The sequence below is a fragment of the Acipenser ruthenus genome, chromosome 1, assembly GCF_902713425.1.
Source record: "Acipenser ruthenus chromosome 1, fAciRut3.2 maternal haplotype, whole genome shotgun sequence".
In the NCBI taxonomy this organism is placed as follows: domain Eukaryota; kingdom Metazoa; phylum Chordata; class Actinopteri; order Acipenseriformes; family Acipenseridae; genus Acipenser; species Acipenser ruthenus.
Genome location: NC_081189.1, coordinates 7,663,926 through 7,691,331, shown reverse-complemented (window position 1 = coordinate 7,691,331; position 27,406 = coordinate 7,663,926). Strand labels below are relative to the sequence as shown.

General features: G+C 36.8%; 1 protein-coding gene across 5 annotated transcripts in view; it reads right to left on the bottom strand.

Annotated features, from left to right (window-relative positions):
• LOC117403944 (F-BAR domain only protein 2-like) overlaps positions 1-27,406 on the bottom strand; it is a 64,359-nt gene that overhangs the window by 24,264 nt on the left and 12,689 nt on the right. For 4 of the 5 annotated variants that reach the window (XM_058990172.1, XM_058990260.1, XM_058990284.1 and 1 more), the window contains exons 2-14: positions 18,254-18,345; positions 13,678-13,752; positions 13,265-13,406; positions 12,669-12,821; positions 12,309-12,413; positions 10,593-10,691; positions 8,948-9,044; positions 4,927-4,971; positions 4,445-4,514; positions 3,639-3,663; positions 3,224-3,280; positions 2,669-2,726; positions 1,906-2,081 (exon numbers count right to left, since the gene is read on the bottom strand). In XM_058990172.1, the coding sequence (XP_058846155.1) occupies positions 1,906-2,081; positions 2,669-2,726; positions 3,224-3,280; positions 3,639-3,663; positions 4,445-4,514; positions 4,927-4,971; positions 8,948-9,044; positions 10,593-10,691; positions 12,309-12,413; positions 12,669-12,821; positions 13,265-13,406; positions 13,678-13,752; positions 18,254-18,345 (1,194 nt within the window). The remainder of the gene's footprint in view (positions 1-1,905; positions 2,082-2,668; positions 2,727-3,223; positions 3,281-3,638; positions 3,664-4,444; positions 4,515-4,926; positions 4,972-8,947; positions 9,045-10,592; positions 10,692-12,308; positions 12,414-12,668; positions 12,822-13,264; positions 13,407-13,677; positions 13,753-18,253; positions 18,346-27,406) is intronic. The other variant, XM_058990224.1, reaches the window with a different exon arrangement.

Sequence of the window (27,406 nt, the reverse complement as noted above, 5' to 3'; positions counted from 1 at the left end):
GAAAGGAAATGGATCATAGATGAACAGAATGTAATATTCATAATGTGAAAGGAATTGAACTATAAAAGAAATTGTCCAATGCTCTACTGCTCCTATTATGCACCATGTTACTGAATCCTCAGCTAATGCACTATCCTTGCAGTACTATGTCATTGTTGATATAACTTGCTGCATCCTAGTTCATATTGTATTTTAGTAGTATTATTTGCACTTACTGTAGACGACACTGTATTTAAATATAAACCTTGCACTGTAACCCTTTACTGCTCTGTAACACCTGTAAGTTGCCTTAGATAAATAATAATAACAACAACAGTATGCGTCAATGTCTACCAGTCTGACTATTTATTTGGCATTTTAAAATGCATAGTTCATCCCTTTCGTAGTAGTGATGTAATGATTTACTCCACAATTACTACTTATTGTAGCTCTCAGGGCGTTCTGGGTTGTACCAGCATAACCCTTCTAACCAATCAGATAGCTCCGTTGCAGTAGATTATGTCACCATACACTACAGTTTTTGGTTTAATAACGTCACTGTGGAGACTATGGCAGAAGAAAGCAAGGTAAAAATGAAAGCGCCTGGATTAATTAAAGCATCCCAGAATGAAAGCAAAAGCTGATTCAAGAAAGGAAGAACAAATGATGAAAAAACAAAACAAACAGTCATTTTGTAAGAAGGGATGGTGTATAATAGAAAGATCAAGTTTGGTGACAGTCTACATGGCTAGACTGGTTGTTTATTTAAAATGGGCAAAGTTATAATTTTTTCATCACAAAAATAAAAAAAAAATGTAGAAAATACAGGTTTTAATAAAGTTTACCAACTGTGACCTATGGGAACACTGGTGTATAAAACGTAGTTATTCCCTTGGACAATGGTTGATGTATTAAATATTTACTAAAATATTATCACCATTATGATTGTTAATAGTAATGTTTCTGAATTGAAAATAAAAAAATTAAAAACCACACACACACACTAAAAATGAATATATTTAAAATTAAGAATATTGCTGCCTTACCTAACTGGAGATTACTATATCTAATGCTGCCACCTACTGTTCTTTCTTCAGAACCCATCATATATTTTAACAGTCAATTTGGGAATAAAATATAAAAAATGTGTATATAGAGTAATTGAAAAGTACCTGTGTAGCTTTCAAAGGTTGATGTGTAAACCACTGAAGAATCTACAGGCATGTTGAAGTTTCTCTCACTGCTTCAGACATTGAAATGCTAAATTATTTATGACTGTCCAACTTAGTGCTGTGTGCAATCAGAAGCAAAGTCCAGTTTGTAGGACAGCTTCAAGTTACTGTTTGTGCTTTGATGGGTTTAAAATGTTGCAATATGAACACACAGTTAATGAACGGTTTACATGCAACAAAATCCCCCGAGGCAGCCTTTTCTTCCTCGAGAAAATGAGTCAGCATGCCGTGTAAATGTGATATTAAATGCTGCAACCAGCCCTCAACATCTTGTTTTTTTTTTTTTTTAAAAAGGGACAAAAGCAGTTTATTAAAACAATAGACAGCTTCAATAAAACAAAAACACTCCTCAGTGTCTAAAGTTCTTGATACAGTGAACTGGCTCCCTGTGACCAGCTTCTTATAAAAACAACTCAACATTCACACCACTCTGTCAGTCCCTTTCAGAATTAGGGCCAGTTCTCTATTAAGACCTTTTTTGCTCCCTTTGGTGGTCACGGGAGAGGGATTCCGTCGTTCCAAGAAGCTTCAAATGCTTGAAATAACGTTATTACAGTCAGCAACACAATTAAAAAAAAGCTGAATGCAATATTCACATTTCTAGGGTTCTGTTCCTTAAGGTCACTGAGTAGTCTTTGCAGCATTCTTCCTCTGTTACTGCACACATAATAAAGGAACTGACATGCTCGCTTACCGATGCCGAGGGTGAGAGTGTTATGTTTACTATAGAGGCCTTCAGTTCATCTATTGAAGCTGATGCTTGATGGTCTCCATTGTTGGGTTGGACAGGTTTTATTTCCACATGAAACTTTCTGGGTTCATCGTCATCTTCAGAATCGCTGGAGGAGAAGAAATTGTTCTCTTTGGCTTGTTTTTAATGTGTTAAGGAACTTTATTATTTGTACACATACAGTACATATAATACACTGTGTGTATACATATATAATATTCTTATATATGTATATATTAATATGTATTAATAAAAAATGTGCTCATAAAAAGAGCCAACATCCCAATGTTTCGCTATGTTTAACAGACCTTTGTCAAGGGAAAGTGTGTTTGAAAACAAACAATGGAGGTACTTACAGGCTTATGATGCCAGGTGACTACACTCATTTATTTCTATTTAAATCTATGAATGTGCTTGTGATCTCATTTATAACGCTAATATATGTGTGTGTGTATAAAAAAAAATACTAAAAAAAGAGGATGCTGTGCTAATGTGTTTGTCAGGCACAGTAAAAGCATCCACGGATATTATTTGAACTTTTAATGTGGGGAAAAAAGTTAAAGTGATATAATTTGAGGAGCACAAGAGGAACTGTGCATGCAACGTTTCAGACATTAAAACAAATATCTTGCAAATCTCATTGCTTCAAATGTATGGCCTTTCTATTCCACTTTTACCTGAATGTATTTTAAAGACTACAAGCACCCTGATAAATGTTAAAGGATATCATTCTCATTAACTTCTGGCTTGAGACAGAATCCCTCGTCGTCAACCTCTGGAATATTCTTTAATGAAAAGAAACACCAATTAAAGTCCATTCACAACACTGCAATGACTGAAGCTTATTAACCTCTCCATCAAAACATTTCCTGATGTTCATCTCAAAACCAATACAATGACTTTAGCAGCAATGAAGAAGTGTTGAAGCAGAAAGAGAAAGGCAAGATATACTTTCTTGAAGCAGACTGCAAGCAAAACCAGCAGACTATCAAAACTTAAAAGGACATGCATTCAACTATCAAGGCCAGTCATAATTAATAAGCTTTCACTTTGTGTGACAAATGTAATACTTTCAACCACAGCCTGGGTCAGGCTTTAAATCAGTACACGTTAAATTTGTTAAAGTGCCTTTTAAAGCAGCACCCAACTAATGGATGCCACCAAGCCTCATTCAAATACATTTGTGCCCATTTTCACACATTCAGAAAATAATCCACTAAAACAATAATGTGAAGCGCCTCTTCATTAGTGGAAATTGATTTGCCTGAAGGAATTTACTTACAGCATTCTGTAAATCTATTCTCCCATAGTAGCCAGAGGGGGCTCCATTTGATGTCTTCTTCAATAGAATATGTATATAGATAAAGAAAGGTAGATTTAAACAGAATTTAAATGAAGAGGAAAAAACTGAAATTAACAGAGATTTAAAAAGAAACAGGAGATGATTGATACTATATGATGGAGACAGAAAGGCCAAAGTTGCAATGGCAAGACTTTTAATCTGAAAATCATATGAAACCACTAGAAATGCATTGCAGGCTTAAGAAAATGATCCGATACATTTTTGATAACAGTGTACCTGAATAAAAATGGTGTCATATCATTTTAAAAGTGAAATTCAACAGTAATTAGGAAAGGTTTTGTTTTTCAGGGCTGACATGTTACCAATATCATTTAGAACACATATTTTTACTTACAACTGACTCAGCATCTGGGGATTCTCTGTAAAAGAAACAAAAAACTTAAAACCCAGTATCACCAGTATTAACCAGCACCAGCAATATTACTGACTGTTTAGAAGCACCTATTTGGGATTAAAAATAGAATAAAACATACAGATTAAAAAATGATGCAACAGTTATATGATGTATGTAATGTTAGTATGTGATTAATTATCCTTGTTTGCAGACGGTTACATTTGCAAACTTTACTTGAAACATCATTGAATTGTTTTGCATCTTTATAATGAACTGTTTGGATTTACCCTGTGGCAGTGGCTTGAAATACCACCTCTGACAAACGCATTTTAAGAAGCTAAATGTACTTATAAAAAGACAAATTAAACCAACCTCCACATTTGAACCTGTGCTTGGATGCCACAGGCACATTTATCATTCATTCATATCAGTTTATTTTCAACAGCCCGGTTTACTGACCTTTAAACTAATTACATGCTCATGCAAATGTCAAGCATTCAGGGGGTACATACTGGCTGTAATTAGTTTTTTTGAAAAACGTGTTAAAAAGCACTTTTTCCCCTTGTGGGTGGTACAGAATTAAAAGCATTTAACTAATGTATGTGTGTGTACATATATATATATATATTATATATATATATATATATATATATATATATATATATATATATATATATATATATATAGACACACACACATATACACACACATATACACACTGCCCAGTATTTAGAAAGGATGCAACATGTATTGGAAAACACTGACAGGACAGCTGAGTATCACTGCGTGTTAAAAACGGTACTTACACTGAATCAGTATCTTTATCTTTCCTTCGACCTGGGATCCCAAAGGTTTTTCTTTTACGTGGCTTTGCCCCTGAGTAACAAACAGTTTAAATCAGACTGGTAAACAAAATGTAATGTTCAAGACCATTTAAAATAAAACATTTCCTATGCCACATCTGTAATCCAAAACTATAAGGCCATTATAAATAACTATAAGGCTGTCATACATTTAATAATTCACTGACCTGATCCACATCTACAGTAATATAAAAACACATACCGGCAATAAACTAACTTAATTTTAGGAATCCCCGGGCAAGATGAGGGAGTACCAATACAAGTGTCCAAATATTAACCTTATTTCCTGATCAAGTCCCCAGCTATACATATTGAGGGTACCTTGCATGTTCAATTATGAGGCTTCACCGATTACTAGTATAAGAAAACATGGGGGAAAAAAAGAATCTCTGCAGTGAAATATCGTAAGGCTTTGGGGGATTTACCTTCTGTTGCATTGGCGATGTTGCACTCTTCAAAGTCAATAGGGCCTAAAGAAAGAAATGAAAAACAAAAAAAAACACCATTAGAATTTCTTACTCAATAACTGCAATAATGTTTTTGGTCTAACCAATAACTTAACTGCTCCTCGAAGTTGCATCTAAATAGATTCATACTTATTTTACAACCTTAAAAACCTGAGTCTTTGCATTTGCCTCTGCACTTGCTACTGTTAGATGTCATGGGAGGTTTAGAGTCTGTCAAGATATTCTTATTAACATAAAACTGCAGCACAGAGCAGCCTGGCGTATAAACGTTTTTGTCTATTTCCGGGTAACTGTGTTGAAATATCAAATCATTATAAAAATCGACACCCTACCAGGGCTTGACTGCCAGACAGATATGACAGCCCCGAAGCCAGGTTACTGCTCCGATGCAGCCAGCCTGGCTCTGGAAGACGTTGCCACAGGACTTAGAAAACCAAACATTTAACAGCGGTGATGGCTGAAAACACACTTCTAATTAGCAAGGATTGGTAATGTACAAAAAAGGCATCATTTATTCTTGTTGTTATGATAACAAAAATATAGTTTTATGAAGCTTCCACCTCTGTGCTTATTGCAGATACCTGCGAACATGTAAACAGTGCTTTTTGAAACGTTTAAAAACAGGAACTCATCAGACCCCCCTCCCGAAGCACAGCCACAATACACACCATCATATTCCTGTCTCTATACTTATCTGACCAAGGGAAAACCTGATCTAGGATATGGCAACTGTGTTTACTACCAGACTACACAATCGCCTGAGGCAATATTTTAGAAAACAGAACTCTCTGACCTGAAAAAAACAGACGGTATACAGTGCAAGTCATAATAAGTATGGTGGTGGTTCAATATTGTATCTCTTGAGGATTGCAGTGAAGTGTAGAATTAATGCATTGTTCACAGCGCTCTTCTGGAACAAGTGGCACGAGAGACACACATCATCTAGTGAAGTGGATAAAGTACAGCAATAACTGATCCACTCTACTGTACAGTGTCAGACGTTCTCCGTTTATCTTCTTCCTCCATCATACTGATGCAACTAACCTTAAGGGTAGTGCAAACAGAAATAAGCGTTTGGTCTTCCAAAACCAGTTTAGTTTTATTTCTAACAGTAGTAGTTTTTGTCTTTAGAAAATATGTATACTGTAGGATCTTGAGTCACACTCTCTCTAAAAAGTGTCTATTTTTGAGGTTACCTATGCATTCTTATCTTCAATCGAATTAACCCTTTCTCCTGTAAAATAAACATGTGCAGCATGCACTCTATTAAATGAAGAACCAACTCAGATTCAGGAAGCGGGTTTGTTTACATTGGGAAACACAGATTCGAGGTTTGCAGAGTTTAAACAAAGGCTAAATAAAACTGCATTCACATTGCATGGAAAGTCTCAATAGCATTCGATGTATGTTAATAAAACAATATACAGGGCTATTTGAAGCAACTCCAAAAATCTCCCATATTTATTTTGAAGTGTACTGTGATAACACACACAGAGGAAACAATAAGATTTAATGTCATACTATACTTTGTATAAATCTAAAAATGTTTTTTCTAATGCAATGTTAATTACAACAATTCACTCAAACAGCAGCAGCAGGTAAGTCCATACAGGTGATGAAGGAGATACTGTTTGTGAAGATTTAATATGTCCCAGTCTCTGCCCTTGAATAGACAAGTCGTATTGGTCTTCAAGAGTGAGGCGTGTAGCTATGAATTGTGGGGAGCCTAAACTAAAATGTTTGCATTGGAGCAAGTTATTTATAAAAAAAAAAAATTCTCAAACAATGGCCAAAATAAACTGACGATGTAGACAGTTTTTGAAAAGAAGCAAGCAAAGCAAATATGTTGTCTAAAAGTTGCAAACTGCTGGGGTATTTAAGAAACAAAAAACAATGCCAAAATAAATTCTGATTCCCACCCCCCGCCAGCAAAATCAGCAAATTGAATTCTGCCGAAAGCATCTCCCGAGGCAACAAATGCCAAGTAGAAGTACAGCCAACAATACCAGCTACAAAGCAAGTTGCAGCGGAACACCAATGCTGGTTTATGCACATGGTGGAATGGTAAGTGCATTGCCTTTAGCATAATCATTATTAAGGCCCAGTGTACAAGATAAGAGTTGCAATGCTAAATTTGATCCAGGGTTATTATAGGTTACCTGTTATTTTTAAAGTAATTTTAGAAATGAACCCAAACTACATTCCTAACGGTCATGATGTGGCCTTTGCTTGTTCCTGTAAAGGTGTACTGTACAAAGGTACTGCACTGTTAATCAGAAAACAATGTGAAATACATAAATCAGACACCATGACTGTAGAGCTATGGGAAACAGAACCAGTGACGGCAATGCTAACTTCAAACAACATTTACCCCGAAACCTACAGCAAAAAACACAGCAATATTGCATAAATAACAGCAGAGAGGCATTGTGCATTGTTTAAACCTTTTGTAAACAAACAGACAGCAGACTTGGTTTATATAAAAGAAGATCTTTCAGAGGCACGAAATGACGCATGAAGGAAGGACAGGTTTTTAAATTGCATATGCTTCACATGGTGCTGGAAGCGGCAGAGGCTTTGCGTGCCTGGCTCAGAGCCAGATGACAGCTCAGCTGGATATCACTGCACAGTCTGACCCCCTTGCAGCGTGTCACGTCGGAATTGTTTCCGCAGTAGAAAGTTTATTCAACCTCTCTCTCAAAAGCACTGGACCGGACCATCATTCTGCTATTTAATCAGAGCAGGACAGGTTATTTTTCTGACAGCACTGAAGCCAGAGTGCAGTTTCTAATGAACAGCTTGATACAAGTGGAATTTCGACTGCTTTAGCCTCAATTAATCCTGCTGTCAAAACAAATGTGCACTCCTGATGCATAGATGCTGAGCTTGAACAAAAAAGTCAACTTCTGTGTATACACAAACACACTTAAGAAATCCCTTTGTTTTCAGTACCTCATGCAATGCAAATCAAGTGCTGTGAACCCCATATAAATGAACTTGTATTGCACACCATACAAGCACACAAAGAATCCATTCTCATTAACCAAATTAACATGTTTAAGTATGCTGCATTTGGACATGTATTTAAGTTGTTTTTAATTACAGTGCGTAACATTATTAACTCAATGGCCACCAGCCATAACAAACTACAGTGTTATGATATAAATGAATGGTCACCGATTTTATTTCATTTACAATAAACATTCATTAAATATATGAACACACAAGTAAAAAAAAAATAAGTAGAAGAAGAACGCATGTAAATAAATAGCCAGAACTAATAAAACAAGCACTAATACGCCAATAGTAATCTACTTTTTATCTGATCAATCAGAGCCACTTTATATTTATGGGTAAATACGGGAGTTAACTGAGTTAACTGGTCAAGAGGACCCAAGAAATTCCCCTCTAAAAAAAACAAACAACAATCAACCAAACAAAAAAACAGAACAAAACTACACCACAACAGTCTTAAAAGAGCTTTGTTCCCAAATTTAAATCATTTAAATCAAAACGTGAGGCACATTATTACTTCTTAAAAGCATTTAAATTCCCACAAAGTGAAAGACTGAATGAGTGTGTGTGTGAGGGAGAGACAGAGAGAGACAGAGAGAGGCAATTAAGGCCTGAGAAACCAGACACTTGAACAGATGTAATCTCATGAAGCGGTAGGCAGCCTTGCCATTCCAGTCTGCATTTGGCAAGCAGTACGGCTTTGCTTAACTTCTAGACAAAGCCGTCAAAACTAGCTTTACGGGGTCATCGCTCAACAATTACTATTGTGTAAACGATGCTATGCTACAGTAATCAAGGGGACCCTAGGCCTCTTCAGTGCTTCTCTTGTCAGATCTTTTGAAAAGCAGCAGTTAGCTTGTGCACATATTAATCGGTTTTAAATCCTTGCTTAATAGAGGCATCAACAGAGAGAAATGGCATGTGTGATCATGTACAAGATACTGGTAATTTGCAGATCTCTTACCAGGCCTTTCTTTGCCGGTTCCTTTAGTCTCAGCACACTTCTGCACCAAGCTTTCCACTGTAGTGTTTTCCATGTTGTTTACAAATTCATTATGAACCTTAAAACAAAGACAGAAAACACACACACACACACACACACACACACACACATATTCACTTTACTTTCAAATCTTTCCTTGACACAATAAAAAATGTCACATTAACCCAACAGCTATGTAAATATTTACAATAAATAGTTGTTCTACTTTTCATGTACAAAAATAATAATCTAGTACCAAACTAGCGAAACACAGGAATCTGGAAAAAAAGTTCTTAACTTCAAAACTACTATGCATACAACTTTTAAATCATAATAATAATAATAAAAAAATAACAGTCAGGCCTGTAAACCATTTAAACAGACAAGTAAGCAGAGGAAATTCTGCAGTCAAGTCTGACAGCACATGTGCTAGGGTGGGCATAAGGTTTGAATCCAGGGTTTTAATGGACATTCAAAAGCGGCGACAGTAGCAATCTGTGTAATGTTAAATTCTTTACGTACATCAGAGGATTCTATTTTCTGATACTTAGCTGACAAAACATTTTGTTGTGCTGAATGATTCTGCCTTGATGTAACCTAGGCAGACCCTAGTGCAGCACTATTGTTCAGAACAGGCCACCAGGTACAGGAGAAGACAGCTGGCTGTGTCACCCCACCTACTAATGACCTTTCCTACAGTGGTTGGTTTTGTAAAAGAGCAGCACTGACAGGTACTGTCTACAGAAGACCAGACACCACGTGTAAGGGCTCACTACAAACCTAAGGGATATTTGGCTGAGATAAGGATATAAAGTAAAAATCCTACATAACTGTATAAATAAATCTAATCAGGTTTAATTCCATTGCACAGGTGCCTAAATGCCCTGTAGAGCTGACTAACACCCACACCAATCTCAGGTTACATATACTCATGGATGTAACAATGTTCTTAACTATGTCCACAAGGCGTGCGTGAGCACAGCCACGCAGTGTTTGTTTGCTTTTTTTTTCAGCAGCACTTCAAGCACATGACACAGAGAAGCATTTTAGAACTTCTTTTTGCAAAACTTTCTTTCAAACAGGAAAATAAAACTGATACTTAAAAAAATAAAATCGAGAAATCATTTACAACTCAAGAGTGATAGCTGATGGACTTCTGTGTATTAAACCACAGATGGTTTGTGGGTTTTTTCCACCCTACCATAACTAAGAGGAATTAACTATTTGAGCTTGTTTCAAAGAGGAATTAACTATTTGAGCTTGTTTCATGTTACCATTTTAACTGAGGAAAGTGAATGGTGTGCAGAACATTTCTTGGTTCCCAGTTCAATTGCAAGACGGATTACAGCTGCAACTAATTGAGCTGGCATATTGTCAATGCACCAATAAATCAGTTTAAACACCACAACATCGCCCCTGCAATTCAGAACAGGCCACTGATATCACACAGCACATGGGTTAAGTAGAGATGCGATTACTAGAGTTTAATTAACATGTAATCTTTCCCCCTTAAAGTAACTATACATTTAAAAGACAAGTGTCTCAATCGAAAGTCTTCTTCAATGTCTTTGAGAGACTGTTAGGCAAAGGGCACTCCCGACATGTATTTCATTGAAATTGTTCTTACCTGGCCTATTTGTAAGTGTGTCTCTTCAATGGACTGTGAATATGACTGTATAATCTCCTTCATTTGAAGAACATGACCTTCTTCAATATCCTGAAATTTCTGTGTAAGAAAAAAAAAAAAAGCATGATTTAAAAGAATTATAGAACCATAAAAATATGTAGTCATACGGGTCAATGACAAAGTACATTAGCCAGCCAGACACGCAGACTTATACTGTAGCCCAAGAGATATCTATCAACATCCTTTATCAAGCTTATTAAAACAGCTGTTAAGATGCAATACTGTAGCCAATTATATTTACACACATGTATTTTGCTTGAATTGGGTGTAACAGTATTTTAATCTGCCTTGGAGAGCCTAAAATGCATTTGTCACGATATGTTTCGTGCGACCCTTTAAACCTGGGTGGTCTGTACAGTATAAATGTCACCAATGTGGAATACAACAGAAGGCATCAATTATTTGGGGTGGCCCATAAATCCAATATACTTAAATGGCATTATCTATGGTTTTAAAAACTTTTACAGCAGTGATTTTGTCTGCCTTTTATGCTTTTAGTTTAAAAAAATATATAGTTATGGTAAACCAGGGAAATGAATGTGACTGTGCAGTCAATTATTTATTTCTATTCTTGGAACAAAATCATTTCTAAGCCATTGTGGGGTACGATTCCTGCTTTATTGGGAAAAAGAAAATTAAACTGTTTACTGAACAGGAGATGGATTAAACTATTGGAATGGTTAGCTTTCATGGGGTTTTTGCTGCAATTAAAATGTATATTTCCTTGAAGTTAGAATTACAGTGAATTAAAAAAAAAACTAAAAAAAACAGATGGAAATCAAGTTTAAAAAGTAAGTAGGGTCTCGGAGAAGAGTTTCCAACAAGTACATACGATTTCAACCTACATGTATTTGATGTAAAGTATAGTGTGTACATGCCTCCAGCAAGGGATGCCACTGGTCTTAAATTGACCTCAAACTGTGCTAATTTTAGAGCTGTTGTACGACACTGCATCACTTCAAAAGGAATTCTACGGCAACATTTATGTGGCAATGTTTCCTTCCCTGATGGCTAACAGAACCCCACTAGAATAGAAACCAGAAGTCACAGCACAATGCTGTTTTGTTTATTTTTTAAATAAATAATTACGGTACATAAACAATCATTATAGTCTTTGAGCCAGCAGGTGTGTTGTCTGAACTGTAGGTGTTACTGTTATTGAGTTGTAGGCTAGCTGCAATGGACAACTTCAGATACAGTACATCAAAGTACTTAAAAGCCAGATATAAGAGAGAAAGACTACCCTATATAAACTAGACACAGGGGCATGGTATGTTTATAATTTATTACAGAGAGTTAACCACCATCACTAAAATAATAATTTCGCATCTGCTGTCATCGCCACCTCGAGTCTGGTGTGGAGGCACACAAATGGTCTGGCAGGATGTCAAACGTGTTTCCAACTTAAAATGAATGGAATGTTAAACACTAGTTAGAAAATAGACCCGTAATATTTTATTTTATTTTCAGATTTAAGATGACAGATACTGTAAGTCTGCAACATGATACAAACAGAGGAGCTGTTTAAAATACACGCACTAGGAATAATTTGTCCTCTCATACACACAAAGGTGGAAATACATTGCGTTCAACTTTACCCAGGGAATAGAGACCTGCTTCTGTCAGCACAACACATATTTCAGCAATAACATTTACCTGGGCGGTTTCGCTCATTTTCTGTTCAAAGTCTGTTTTGGCCACAGCATATTTTTCCACATAAGATTTGTAGGACTCAGTAGCTTTCTTTGTTTTCAGCCCTGCCTGTGTGGACATAAAAATTTAAATATTTTTTGGTTACAGGACAGAATTAACAAGAGAAAAAAAAAATAATTCAGCAGGCTCCTGGCTTAATGTGAAAGCAGCTAGCTTGGACTGGGCCCTTTTCCTTGTAGTCATCCTCTTGGTCCTTCATTAACAGATGCAGTCAGATGGGCTACAGATCAGCCAACATTGTAAAGGGCAAGTTAAGAGAGGTGGGTGCACTTTGTGCATGTGTTTGCTAGTATAAGACTGTACCTTTTCCAATTCCTTCTGTGTTGCCCCTTCCTTTTTTAACCGCTCCTGCTCCACACTCTTTGCGTTGTAGTTCTCCTTGGATTTCTGTAAGGACTGTGTGATGCTCTGAATGTTCTGTACAGCTTCCAGAGTGCTGGCCACTTCCTCCTTTGTCTTTTTTTGTAACAGAAGATAATAGCAAATTAGCATTTCACCCCCAACCAAACTTTTAAATTTTTATTTTGTTTTTAAGCTCTGATACATGGCAAAAAATAAAATGTATTATTAACAAATACCATTGGTAAAATCTCTGAATATATGGAAACAGATGTAATTTATTATTGCATTTCATTTATTTCACAATAAAGAATGCTATTGTACACAACCAAAACCTCAACTGAATTAGATATCAATTGTTGACACCACCTCCAATTGAAATACAGAAGAATAGACCCTAGCCGAGAGTCACAGCAGTGTCTTAATGATATCATTTATTTTACAATACTTGTTGTACTCTCACTTTTTTTTTACATAATGAATATGTGTTGCATTAGCGCTGCATGGACAGAAACGGTGATGTTTTATTAGAACAAAATTTGTTTAAAAACAGAAAGTACCTTTTTATGTGCTTTTATTTGTTCTTCTCCATATTTTTGGACTTCTTTTATTAATTCCTGAAGTTTGCGCACCAGTTCTAAATGACAGCTTGCTAACTTTTCAGTTGAGGTTTTAAAGACGTCCCACACAGGTGCAAATGTCCTGAAAGTAAAACAAATAAAGTTTAAAACAGTGATAAAATAAAAAAAAAAATAAGGTAAAACGTAGTCAAGCAGACAAACACTTCGGCTTGTGCCTTCATTAGCAAAATGATCAATATACTGATGAAGACACGTGTCAAAACGTTCGTCTAAATGACTTGGCTCCTGAAAGGTTTTACTTTGATAAATTGATTACATTGTTTCAAGTTAAGGGTGGATAAAATGAACATCCCTGGAGGAAACTTGGTCTTATTTAAATGTAGGATTCTTACCCTAACTGTGAATAGTTGCTAGCAGATTTGGCCAGTTTGGTCATCGACCTTGCATATGCCTCTTCAATTGTAGCCCTGATGAAAGAAAATCATATTTAAGCAATACAATATCTATTTATTGCAATAAAACACACTATATTATAGGGCTCAATGAGATCGCGAGATTCAACATGTAAACCTTACATCTCACCATCACCAGTAAAATGTATACTTAAAACCACCTGTAATGGAACTTCATTAAGAGAATCACAGAATACAGCTGCATACAGTTACAGGAAAATTGCAATGTGGCAGTCACATGACTGCAATATGGCAGCCATATTAGATGAGATGTTACAGTAATATTATTATTTTTTATTTTATTATTTTTTTAATTAAAAAAAATTATAATCTGGAAAAGACCCACTGAGATGAAACATCTCCTTTACAAGGGTGACCTACAAAGTTATGCTCACTGTTACTGCACAGTGAAAAATACAGTTGGACCCATTAAATCACATGTATGCCTCCCTTTTAGAGCTGTGTGACTTTGAATAAACCCATGTGTTAGAAAAAAAATAAAATAAAAAAAAAACAGCGGGGTCATAAGCGGTGACAAAGTACAAGGAGTGAACAGTAGCTACATAGTGCATCTGAGAGAGTGTGTGCTGGACTGTAAATAAACTATATAATTGCATGAGCAATATTAAGGGAGAATGCCTGCATTGGTATATATATATTTATGGCCCATTATTACATATCATTAATCTAAAGTTGTATTTAATTATTTTGAAATTACAGCAAACAGAAGGTGCAGAGCATGCTTGTTGAGATGCTGTCTTAGCTGTAGTGTTGCAGATTCGGGTATCTAGTCGCAGTAACTGCTATGTGAAGTTACAGTACTGAACAATTTTAGATTTTAATCTTGTAAACACCAGATGGCGCTAAATTGCAGTTTACATTAAATCTGTCCACTACATATAATATTCTGAACAAAGGGAAGTACATAAAGTATCAACAAACACTTTTTTGCTCCAGTCTTTTTTGTTGTGTCTTAATTCAAACAATTCACCCTACAATATATGTTATACATTTCTTCCCCTCTCATTTTGTGATGAACTTCTAACATATTAATCCCAAACATTCTTTAATGAAAATATACAGTCAAACCTGTATTAAGAGACCACTCGAGGGACAGTCTAATAGTGGTCTCTTAAAAGAGGGCTCATAACTTTCAAAATGCTGTACCTGTGTCTTTGTAGTGCTGAATTTTTCAGCAGTTTTTCTGGCACTTACTGTCTTTACAAGTTTAATAACTTAAATTCTGTCATCTAGGGAGGACCTTTTGTTTCTCCACGTTTTCTCTCTTCCTTTACAAGAGAGCGCTTTTGTTTTATTGATTACGGATAAAAGGCCGCTAAAATGGTTACCGTATTCCTTTGAATTTAGGATGTACCATTTAAAACCATATTTTTCTTATCACAGCAGCCCTGTGTAAGGGTGCTTAATACAGGTTTGAGTCTGTTGCTGTGTAAGAGAATTGTGGTCGCTGGTCTCGTTAGACAGGTGGTCGCTTGATACAGTTAAATAAAAGCACAAATATCATTGGGAGGAATTTAAAGTGTTAGACCAGGTGGTCGCATGAGCAGGTTTGACTGTATATATATACACAACATACAGTACTGTGCAAAAGTTTTAAGCAGGTGTGAAAAAATGCTGTAAAGTAAGAATGCTTTCAAAAACAGACATGTTAATAGTTTATATTTATCAATTAACAAAATGCAAAGTGAGTGAACAGAGGAAAAATCTACATCAAATCAATATTTGGTGTGACCACCCTTTGCCTTCAAAACAGCATCAATTCTTCTAGGTACACTTGCACACAGTTTTTGAAGGAATTCGGCAGGTAGGTTGGCCCAAACATCTTGGAGAACTAACCACGGTTCTTCTGTGGATTTAGGCAGCCTCAGTTGCTTCTCTCTCTTCATGTAATCCCAGACAGACTCGATGATGTTGAGATCAGGGCTCTGTGGGGGCCATACCATCACTTCCAGGACTCCTTGTTCTTCTTTACGTTGAAGATAGTTCTTAATGACTGTCACTGTATGTTTGGGGTCGTTGTCATGCTGCAGAATAAATTTGGGGCCAATCAGATGCCTCCCTGATGGTATTGCATGATGGATAAGTATCTGCCTGTACTTCTCAGCATTAAGGAGACCATTCATTCTGACCAAATCCCCAACTCCATTTGCAGAAAAGCCCCAAACTTGCAAGGAACCTCCACCATGCTTCACTGTTGCCTGCAGACACTCATTTGTGTACCGCTCTCCAGCCCTTCGGCGAACAAACTGCCTTCTGCTACAGCCAAATATTTCAAATTGACTCATCAGTCCAGAGCACCTGCTGCCATTTTTCTGCACCCCAGTTCCTGTGTTTTCGTGCATAGTTGAGTTGCTTGGCCTTGTTTCCACGTCGGAGGTATGGCTTTTTGGCCGCAAGTCTTCCATGAAGGCCACTTCTGACCAGACTTCTCTGGACAGTAGATGGGTGTACCAGGGTCCCACTGTTCTCTGCCAATTCTGAGCTGATGGCACTGCTGGACATCTTCCGATTGCAAAGGGAAGTAAGCATGATGTGTCTTTCATCTGCTGCAGTAAGTTTCCTTGGCCGACCACTGCGTCTACGGTCCTCAACGTTGCCTGTTTCTTTGTGCTTCTTCAAAAGAGCTTGGACAGCACATCTGGAAACCCCTGTCTGCCTTGAAATTTCTGCCTGGGAGAGACCTTGCTGATGCAGTATAACTACCTTGTGTCTTGTTGCTGTGCTCAGTCTGGCCATGGTGTATGACTTTTGACAGTAAACTGTCTTCAGCAACCTCACCTTGTTAGCTGAGTTTGGCTGTTCCTCACCCAGTTTTATTCCTCCTACACAGCTGTTTCTGTTTCAGTTTCAGTTAATGATTGTGTTTCAACCTACATATTGAATTGATGATCATTAGCACCTGTTTGGTATAATTGTTTAATCATACACCTGACTATATGCCTACAAAATCCCTGACTTTGTGCAAGTGTACCTAGAAGAATTGATGCTGTTTTGAAGGCAAAGGGTGGTCACACCAAATATGGATTTGATTTAGATTTTTCTTCTGTTCACTCACTTTGCATTTAGTTAATTGATAAATAGAATCTATTAACATGTCTATTTTTGAAAGCATTCTTACTTTACAGCATTTTTTCACACCTGACTAAAACTTTTGCACAGTACTGTATATATATATATATATATAATTGCACACTGAACCTCCCTGCAGCAGCCCAATAACTAACCCACTGCTGAAAGGCCATGGAGCAGCACCAGTGAAAGTATGTCTTTATATAAACAGTAGCATAAGTATATTTACATTGCCAGCGCAGCATTTCAATAGCTACAGTTAGCTGTTACACCTGCCGATTTATAAAGCATAAAGGTTTAGGTTTCACTTGCATGCTAACCATCAAAAGAAGTGTGCTGTCAATGTAGGCTGTGCTGCGACTTGGCATAACCTGAAGCCAACTATACATTAATGGGACGGGCTGGGGACCCAAACTTAAATTTAAATAATTTTATATGATATTATATCCTTGTCATCCAGGTTCACAGTGATAACCCATGCTCCTCCTTCTGGGTGATGTGGTACAGTTAAAGTATGAACACTTCTCCTGCTTGCCTATCAGAGCTTTTCAAAGGTAAATATTATTATTATTAATTTCTTAGCAGACACCCTTATCCAGGGTGACTTACCATTGTTACAAGATATCACATTATACATTATTTCACATTATACAGATATCACATTATTTTTTTACATACAATTACTCATTTATACAGTTGGGTTTTTACTGGAGCAATCTAGGTAAAGTACCTTGCTCAGGGTGTCCCCCACCTGGGATTGAACCCACTACCCTCCGGTCAAGAGTCCAGAGCCCTAACCACTACTCTACGCTGCATCGTCATCATTGGCCCTGCGCCTGAAACCCACCTTCAGTAAGAACTTTTTTTTTTTTTTTTTTTTTAAACATTTTTTCAAAATTGAAAAGTTGTCAAAAGTACATCTATATACAGAAATTAAGAAGAAGTAATTTAAGAGAGACATTTATATTCGACATCAAGTAGAAAACAAGAGCCCGAGCTGAGAATGGATACAAAATTACATGTAGTGTAACTATCTGAGCAATTCATATTTTTGCTCAATCATCCATCAATGGACCTTTTAAAATGTATCGCGCTCTGATGCTAACACCTGTCCACTACCCACGTTCATAAAAAGCTTTCTCATCAATAGAGAGTGCATGTATTACATACACTTTGACAAACATTTCACAACAGTAAATCAATTATAATGCAGTGTGGTGATCCTATCACTCTTCATTTCAACATTACTGTGTTTTTCTTAATGAAAAATGTAATTATACTGCATAAAGTCAACTACTGATTTAGTGCCACTATAATTTGCAGGCTTTAAAACATCATAATCTTACAGTTATACAGTTAGGAAATCATTTATTACATCATGTTTTAGCTTGAAGCTGCATGCAGAACAGCAACCCAAACAACTCACCTTTCTCTAATAAAATCTGATACCTCCTTTGTTGAAATCTGTCCATGTTTCATATTATGGTAAAGGACATCAAACCCACTGTTCTTTTCCCCCTAGAATAAAACAACACAACATTCAATTAATACGAGGCACCTGACTGTTCTCAATCCAAGAGGTATTGCGGTACAGTATAAGAACATTGAATAAATAGTTAAAAAAATAATAATAATTAATGCTCATTCAGTAATAATACATGTAATAATTACAATACAAGTCCTATTCACAATAAGCAGTTTCATGGTTTGTAGAGCTGTGCATTGTGTTTTTAGTATCCTATACTTGGAAGTCTGCATTCTGGCCATGTTACTTTCTGAACGCATCCACTTTAACTGCACCACTGCGATGGCAAAGCAGATGACAATAGCCACAGCTCACATCAGGATTTAACGTTTCTCAAGTTTTAATAATGCAATTTATACCAAATAAAGTATTCAAGTCTTTAAATCAGATATCTGGTCTCCAAAGCGCTCAAAGCACAATGTAATTTTATAGCAATAATTCCTTCCTTTTTTTCTTGGGATAACTTGTTCTTTTAATGTAATCCTAAAGGAAATTCTTGCTGTTCTGTGCCCTTATTACTAAGTGAGTGACCGTCACCCCACTGAAATCAGCTCGGGGGGGGGGGGGGTCATACGCAAGTAGTCTTCTGTTTCTAACGCATTTACCCTTCATTGTATTTGTAGTTTTTGTTGGGACCACAATTTAATCACCTAGCTGAATAAAGGGAAGTAGGGTTGAGGGATCTCACTGTACAGTAAAAAGACAAAGTTTATTGTAGGATGGGAACTCTTTGCATTCCACTTCTGTTCAAACCTGTGCAATTTTGTTCCAGACACTGTATGTTTTTTAATCTGCAGTACTGAGATTGAATTTCAAAATGACCTGTTTTATGCTGTTAATTTACACAGAAAAAGAATGCAACATGAGTGCAAATACTAGAGCAACATGTTACCCATTACAACACCAGCATGTTTATCTATGTTATTTTTTTTTTTTATTGGATTAACTTCTGATAAGAACAACAAAAAGCCACAATATTTACTCATCTATACAACGGCACTGTAAAAAAGCATTCTATTCTGCAAATGTTAACAATGAAAACAATGTTTGATGAATTGTTTTATTTTTTATAAGTCAAGAATGTCAAAACAAAAAGGTATACAAAGTGTTGCTTTTAAAAGATAATCAATGATAAAGGCGGCCAGGAAAAGCATGCTGTGCTACAAAATGGGTTCCTGCACTCAACCACATGACTGTAAATTACAGTTTAGCATGGTTAAAACATGTCTAGGCAAACCCTTCCATACATCCATATAGTTAGTACATAAAGTGAAAACATTGAATAGTAAAGTCTTGATAAACATGTTTGCTTAATAAAATAGCGTAGTCGAAAAGCATATTAACAGAGGTTAAAGGTCTAGGACAACTGGCTAAATAATTTAGCCAGGCAGCCAAGAGAAGTACGCCTTTTCCAATTCCAGTTAACAACAGGAAGCAGACTGCAGGAACACCCTATTGTCAACATTCTCAGAGTTACAAACTGGAAAACTAGTAGCACAGTGAATAGAACACGTTTTGAAAAAAAAAAAAAAAAAATCACACTACAGCAGCAGCATTACTTAAGCGGACGTGGCATCAAATTATCACCCTGTCTTTATTTACACACTGCAAACAAAAAACAGAGATCAGTGGTGTTTTGAAGATAGCATGTCTGGCCAATCCTACTTGGTAAAACATTTTTTATATCAGAATAGTGTACTGTAAATATTCTTCAGTCAACACAATGCAAGGTTTGCCTTTATGGAATTTATCTTTTACCAAGGTTCATGATTAGCAATGGGCCATGAACTGGAGTATTTGTCGGTAGAATGGACAAGTGTAATCTCACATTTAAAGAGGAGAGCTTTTAACCACAATCAAACTCCTTTTAGGTGTGACATTCTATACCAGGGGCCTCCAATCAGTCCTGGAGGGCCGGTTCCTTCTGGTTTTTGTTCCAACTGTAACCTAAATTACTTAATTTAACCAATTAAGTGCTTATTAGAAGCTTAATTTGTCCAATTAAGTAATTTAGGGTACAGTTGGAACAAAAACCAGGAGGGACACCGGCCCTCCAGGACCAGGATTGGAGACCCCTGTTCTATACTGTACAATAGTCATTCAGCACTCATACATGAAGTATACGAGTAAGAATTTGCTATGGATTCACTAAACGTTCCCTTCCTCTCCTTAAGGTTCTGCAATTCAGTTTCGAAGTACAGTAGTCCCCGCTTATAGGAACACCTCCTAAGAGAACACTTAGCCTAAGGAACAACCTTGTGGTGAAACAGATTCTTCCCATTGTAAATGCTCCGGCTAAAGGAATAGGAACTTTGCTTAAAAGAACACCTTCTTCGCACCGCTAGCGATTCGTTCACAACAGATAAAAGTACTGTTTTGTAACACAGAGGTCGCGTGAACGCAAAATTTTGCGTCCTAGACGCAAAATAAATCCATTGAACGGAAAAATATTTTGTCTTGCGTTCACAGGACGCACAGAATGGAAAGGGACGCAGACATGCATATTCGTGCTAATCCATTACACTGCAGCAATGACAGTAAAACACTTGCTTGTTTAAAAAAAAAAAACTGTTCTGCAATATAACAGCATTGATTAAGGTGCACTCCAGTCCTGTAGGTGGCAGCAATAAGCCTCATATTTGGCTTTGCCTGCAATATTTACTTTTAGGCCCTTTCCACATTACATAACCGATCTCGAGAACCGTACTCAAAAACGTTTTAATTAATCCAGCTCATACTTTAGCATCCACACTGAAGTACCGTTTCACGTTTATTCGGGCGTAATGCGTACACACACATGCTGTTAGAATAGTACGGTTATAGTTCCTAGCAGCGCAATGAACAGTGCAAATTAATATGATAGTATCCCACCAGGCACTGTATTTTATTGTAAAATAATGTGTTATGCCCCATATTAATAAAGGTCCATATTGCTAAAAAGAAATAAAACAAGTATTTTGGAAAAAGTAAATGCAAACACACACACACAAGTAGGGCTAGAAATTTTCGGGTTTTATTTTTAATCAGGTGACAAATTTAGCCGATTAGGTTTCATAATTAAACTCAGAAAAACCTGTAATTGCAAAACAATCTTTGCTTTTACCTTCATATCTTGCCTGATCCTAATTCTGGTCCCTTTAATTTTATTTCAAACAAAGCTGACAAATTATGTAAATTGTTCATCCCCTATCCTACTTTTAACTTGCATTTCATTTTTGCAGTCGCCTAATTTAACGTTGTGCATTTGTTATTTTCCGCACTAGTTGAACAGGGATGCCCTTTCTGATTTTTTTAAGCATAAAAATGAATACCTAGTGCAGAGTGTACACTGACAGCAAGTGACCGAAGCAGTTGCAAGCAGTAGTAATGCACAAAAACGCAAACGAAAAATACGTTCTTATAATTTTGAATGGGAGATGAAGTATCCGTGGCTTGTTTATCAAGAAGGCAAGATGTACTGTGTGTGAAAGAGCTGCTGGGCAGAAAAACAAAACATATATACGTACGGATGTACAGTTTTTAAAGAATCTTCGCTTAAAAGACACGGCGATGCTGTTGCTGTTATTGGAATGCAGAAAAATATTAAAACACACGTAGATGAAGGCAACAAACAGTGCTTAGAATCCCATCTCGTCATGTGAACGGTCTACTGTTAGTATATATAACAAAGACAAAAGTGTGTCTGTGTTTATATGTATAGCTATACACAGACAGATATTTAATTAACATGCCATAGAGTTTAAACGTTCAGAAAAATGTATCAAAATGCACATCCCTGGAGTTTCTTAGCCTTTGTGTTAAAATGTATATTTGATGGTTGGGACGCAACATTTTGCACATGTGTGTTTCAGGAACGCATGAACAGAAAAGCTAGCGCGACCTCTGGTAACTCATCATCATCATCATCATCATCATCATCATCATCATCATCATCATCATCATCAAACTTAAATTTAAATGGTTTATTCAGTCTTTTCAGAAGTGACTTGTCATTGTAAGACTGTCTTGAGGCACACTGATTGGTTTATTAAATCTTTCCAGAACTGCCGTCATATCATCGAATTGTTTTGTATTCTGATTTCCATGAGTGCACCTCATCAAAAAGTTGGAAATTGTTCAAGCTCTTGAAAAAAACCTGAACCAAAACACACGTTGACGAGCAATTTGGCGTTTCCCGTTCTAGTGAGTTGCTTCACCATTCTGTTAAATAATGTGTATGTCTTGTATATTGCTGCTGCATAATTTTAACGAGTGTCGGGGTGCTGTGTTAGTTTAGTTTGACAGTTTATTAACATTAGTTTGTCTGTTACTTCATTATTATAGTTTATTAACATACACTTGCCTATTGCTTTTCTTTTATTTATTCAGTTCATTTCATATGTTGATGCACGTGGGGCATGACAAGTAATACTATATTTATTTATTATTATTATTATTTATTTCTTAGCTGGCGCCCTTATCCAGGGTGACTTACAATTGTTACAAGATATCACATTATTTTTACATACAATTACCCATTTATACAGTTGGGTTTTTACTGGAGCAATCTAAGGAAAGTACCTTGCTCAAGAGTACAGCAGCAGTGTCCCCACCGGGGATTGAACCCACAACCCTCCGGTCAAGAGTCCCGAGGCCTAACCACTACTCCACACTGCTTTATTTATATTTATTTATTGATTGATATAAGAACACTTTGCTTGCTTCCCGAGGGGTGTTCTCTTAGCCGGAGACTACTGTGTTAAATTAATAAATAAATACAATTAAAGAAAATGCAGAATTCAAACACACACCAAGTATCAGTTGGACACTTATATTGAGGAAGCACATTTAAGAGAGTATCAGGCTAACACTCAAGTGTGGCTGATTTCTAAATCTATCACCTGTTCTGAGGGAAGGTCATACACTCCTCAACTATTGAACTAAGTAAACAGCATATTGATGAATGTGTCAAACAGTACAATTACTGTGAAAAACCGATCATCTTATTACAAGATAGTGAATGTATGTGACATTTACAGATACATGTATGGCTTGCGCATGAAACATGGACGCCAATCTTTTTTTAAGACCCACAGACATACATTTTCTTTTTAATAAATTAAGGATTGCAGTAGTTCTGTTCTGCAGCAGATGACTAATTTACTGAAACTTGCTGCCCTCGATACATTTTGTTTTTGATCCACAGTAACACAGAAGTGTGTCAGTCTCTTGTAGAATTAGGAGATTTTTTACTGTAAATTAAAATACAGGTATGTATACGCTGGATTATGATAAGACTAAGAATCAATTTTTGGGCTCTCGTGCCACACTTTTGGACCTGAAAGTGGCACACTAGTTCACCACCACAGTATGTGTGTTGCATCTGGTCGGCGTCCTATACCCTACAATACATTAATCTGTATGTCAAAGAAACTTGCACAACTCAAGGAAACAAACTACAGTATACAGTATGAATAAACTCAATCCACTATGAAAACAACACCACTTCAGAATTAAGAATTACCAGTACAGCCACTTTGTCACCGAGACTGGTGAAGGTAAAAAGAAGCTGATCAGGGGCCAGAACCATCCAGTGTGTGAACTTCTTAAAAAGCTCTGTTCTTTATTTTACACTGATTTCAAATACAATCTGTAGTAGTGCAGTGGACTTTGGAAAACAGGAAATAAGCTTCCAGCGTGCTACGACCTCATTTGCATGTAAGCACACTCCAACACTTCCACAGCTAATGTAATGAACACAGTGCAGTATTACATCTCAAGAGACTTCACTGCACCTGCTGCAGCAGGATTTGGCACGGCCACACTGGGTTAAATAAAAACTGCACTGATTTCAATGTGTTTGGTTTGGTCTGGTCTGGGTTCTGGGGGATGGCTCTTAGGTTTTTTTTTATGTAAACATCCACAGCTGTCTAAACTTGAAAGCAAAGTGGTATTTATTGGTTTGTTGTGTATGTTTTTAATGAAAAAGTAAGTTTTCACTGCTCCTTAAAAACACATAACAGACCCGTACACAGAGGAAAAAAGCGTACCAACGTTAAATTCAATGAAAAACTACAGGCTGTATTTATTAATGACCGGCTAAAACACAATATGCATACTGTGCAATAAGTGCAAAGTGCAGATGTTTCAGTCAAACACTGACCATCATCAGTGCTGCATATGTATTTAATTAGAACATGTCACACAGCACAAAGGACAAAGTCAGCCACACCATTCGTATTATCCATTTTTCAGGTCTATTTTCTCAACAAATATCTTCCTCTCGAAAGGTAGCGTGTGTCCTCAGGTGGTCAGAGATATGCAAACAATGTGTTTTGGATTCCTGTGTGTTGTAAAGACATCAATAAGATGGGAAGGGGAAATACTTTCTAAAATGTCAGCCTCGCTGATCTAAACTACAGCAGCATATTAAACATTCCCAACCATAGCAATGTTTAAAGAAGTAAAATGCTGACATTACAGAACTCAGGGCTCATGCTGTGGGTGGGTCATATCATTTCAAGGCCAACTGCTTTGTGTTGAGAACAGACTGCCATATTACTGTAACCTCAACACAAACTATAAACTGAAAACTGGCTACAAGAGAAACAGGTCTGTGAAAACTAGTGTGCAGTAGATAAGATATATAATAAGTTGATATTTCCAGTAATAACCGTCTGGTAATTAAGGGAAACACTCGCTCATTAACACCAGCAACAGTGCACGACCCCAGTGCGAGCTGTCAAACTGGGCATGGCATTCCCACCGTACCTCACATAGCTGTTATCCCACAACAATGAACACAGAACTTCAGAACTCTGGCAGAGATTATAAGAAGTACTGCACAGGGAGGTATGTGATGAATGAGAAGGTAATGCCCACCCTCAGGGTGGGATGCTACAATGATACTAACTTTCTTTATAACTACAACGTTCCAATACAATTACTTCAAAACCTGTTAATCTGCTTGACATGCCTTTCTCGTATTGACAGAAGAATGAAGAGGCATTGTAGATTAACAAGTGTCCATTAAACACACAGTTAGTGAACCATCAACAAAAAACAATTGCAACACATTCACTTTACTTCCACATATTACTTCTCTCATTGTTACTTTATAGACCAGTAATTTGTCGATACTTAAACTTCTGCAGTAAGTCTGAAACCCCATTCAAGATGTAGTACATTTAGCAGAAACAACATACACTATATAACAACTGTATACCTTTAGTATACATATGCTGTTCAACAGCAGCATATAAAATAATACAAAACGCCCCAGTGTAATTGTTTCAATCATTCAGTCCATTAAATTACAATGATGGTGGCACACTGGTGCTGGGCCTGCGAGAAACAGTGAAATATTTAAACATACACTGCTTGATATGCATTCAAATTAAATGCATCAAAAAGATATCATGAAAAGGGAATGAATGCTTAAATGATGCCCGAAATAAAGCAAGCCAGCCAAATGTACAGCAGAGTAGAGTGTTTCTCTCCTTTATTCCACAGACAATTTGATGAGGTTTCGGACAGGCTTATTGCACTCCTGAGAAATGTCTTGAATGTAAAATGGTAGGCCTACTATTATTACACTTGATTAGTGCTGTTTCTCTCAACCAAAAACTACAACAGTATTTTGAAATGTCACATTTTTTAATTTTTTGAAAACTACAAAGCGATACGTAATTTCAATATGTCAACGTAACATTATTAATTCTAATAATTAATAATGTTACGTTAATTCCTTAATTCCAACGTTGTTTTTCTGTCATCTATATGCAAGCGTATGAAACGAGCGATCTGAGCTTAGCAAAGAAACACAGTATACGTTGCTGACAGCAAGTAGCTTACTACTAAAGTGTCAGAAAATATATCCTTTTACAGCCAGTTATTTAGTAAAAAGAGTAGTGAACTACAGAAATCATTTTTAAAAAGGCAGGGAGGATGCTTATCAAGCGTGATGTACTGACTTGCCTGTCCTTGTATGAAATATGGGAGGGATCAAACACTTCAGGGTGCTTGGACACCTCCTTAGACAACAGTTTCATTCATGATTTTTCCTGGCAAGCACGTGTTGTCAACAATTGGCTGTGATTGGTTAATCCATACCGCGCAGCAGCCAGAAAAAAACCTGGTGATCTGTCCAACACCACATGAAAGCAATGGCAGCGATACAGGCGGCAAAATGCCGCGCCACGCCTGTCTGTCCCGGGCTTTAATTTAGACCAATGTGCATTCTGGAACCAAATGGTGAGAATCAGCTGTCTTGCATGGCTGCAATCTATCACATCGACTGGGCATCCTCCCCCCCCACAGTCTAGCCTAAAAAATATTTCCTTGAACAAGCGTTGCATGTACTGCACTACTGTATATATTCAATACTTATGCCAACGGGCTACAAGACATGTGATGTGATACTGCAATGCAGACAGTTATATTAACTGCATTATCTGTTTGTTGCAGTGCAAGTGTATGAAGTTCCAAGAAGTAGCCAACTGTATAGATAGTGAAGATAGGAAACACCCTTTTAAAACTGTCTCTAACCAAATTCTGCACAAGCAAGGCAATGCATGCATTTTTTAAAAGGAAAGTTACTATATAAAAAGATGACCATCCTACAGTCCTATAGAAGAGGGTAGCAGAGGGCAGAATAAAGTCATGTACACATTTAGACACAAATTACTGTGCCTTAAACAAACTTTAATCAAAAACACAGATGAGAGGGGAGTGTTGTTGGCTTCTTTACAGTCTAGAACAGTTTATATACCAAACCCTTTTTAGTCCATCAAGAATATATAAAAAAAAAAAAAGTTCTTCAAATAGCTAAATAGGGCCTATAGGCCACACAAGATACCTCAAGTATTAACATTTGTTAGCACAGATTACCACAGTGCCACCTAAAGTACTGTACTGGTCAGAATTGTTCTTCTATACTGTAACTAATATTTACGTTCCATAAACTCCTTCATGAGTTATCGTCTGACAATGAAAGTAAGACACAGGCAAATATGACAAAAACAGAAAGTCACCGGGTAGATGCAATACTGCATATTGTCTACTAGGTTTTCAGAA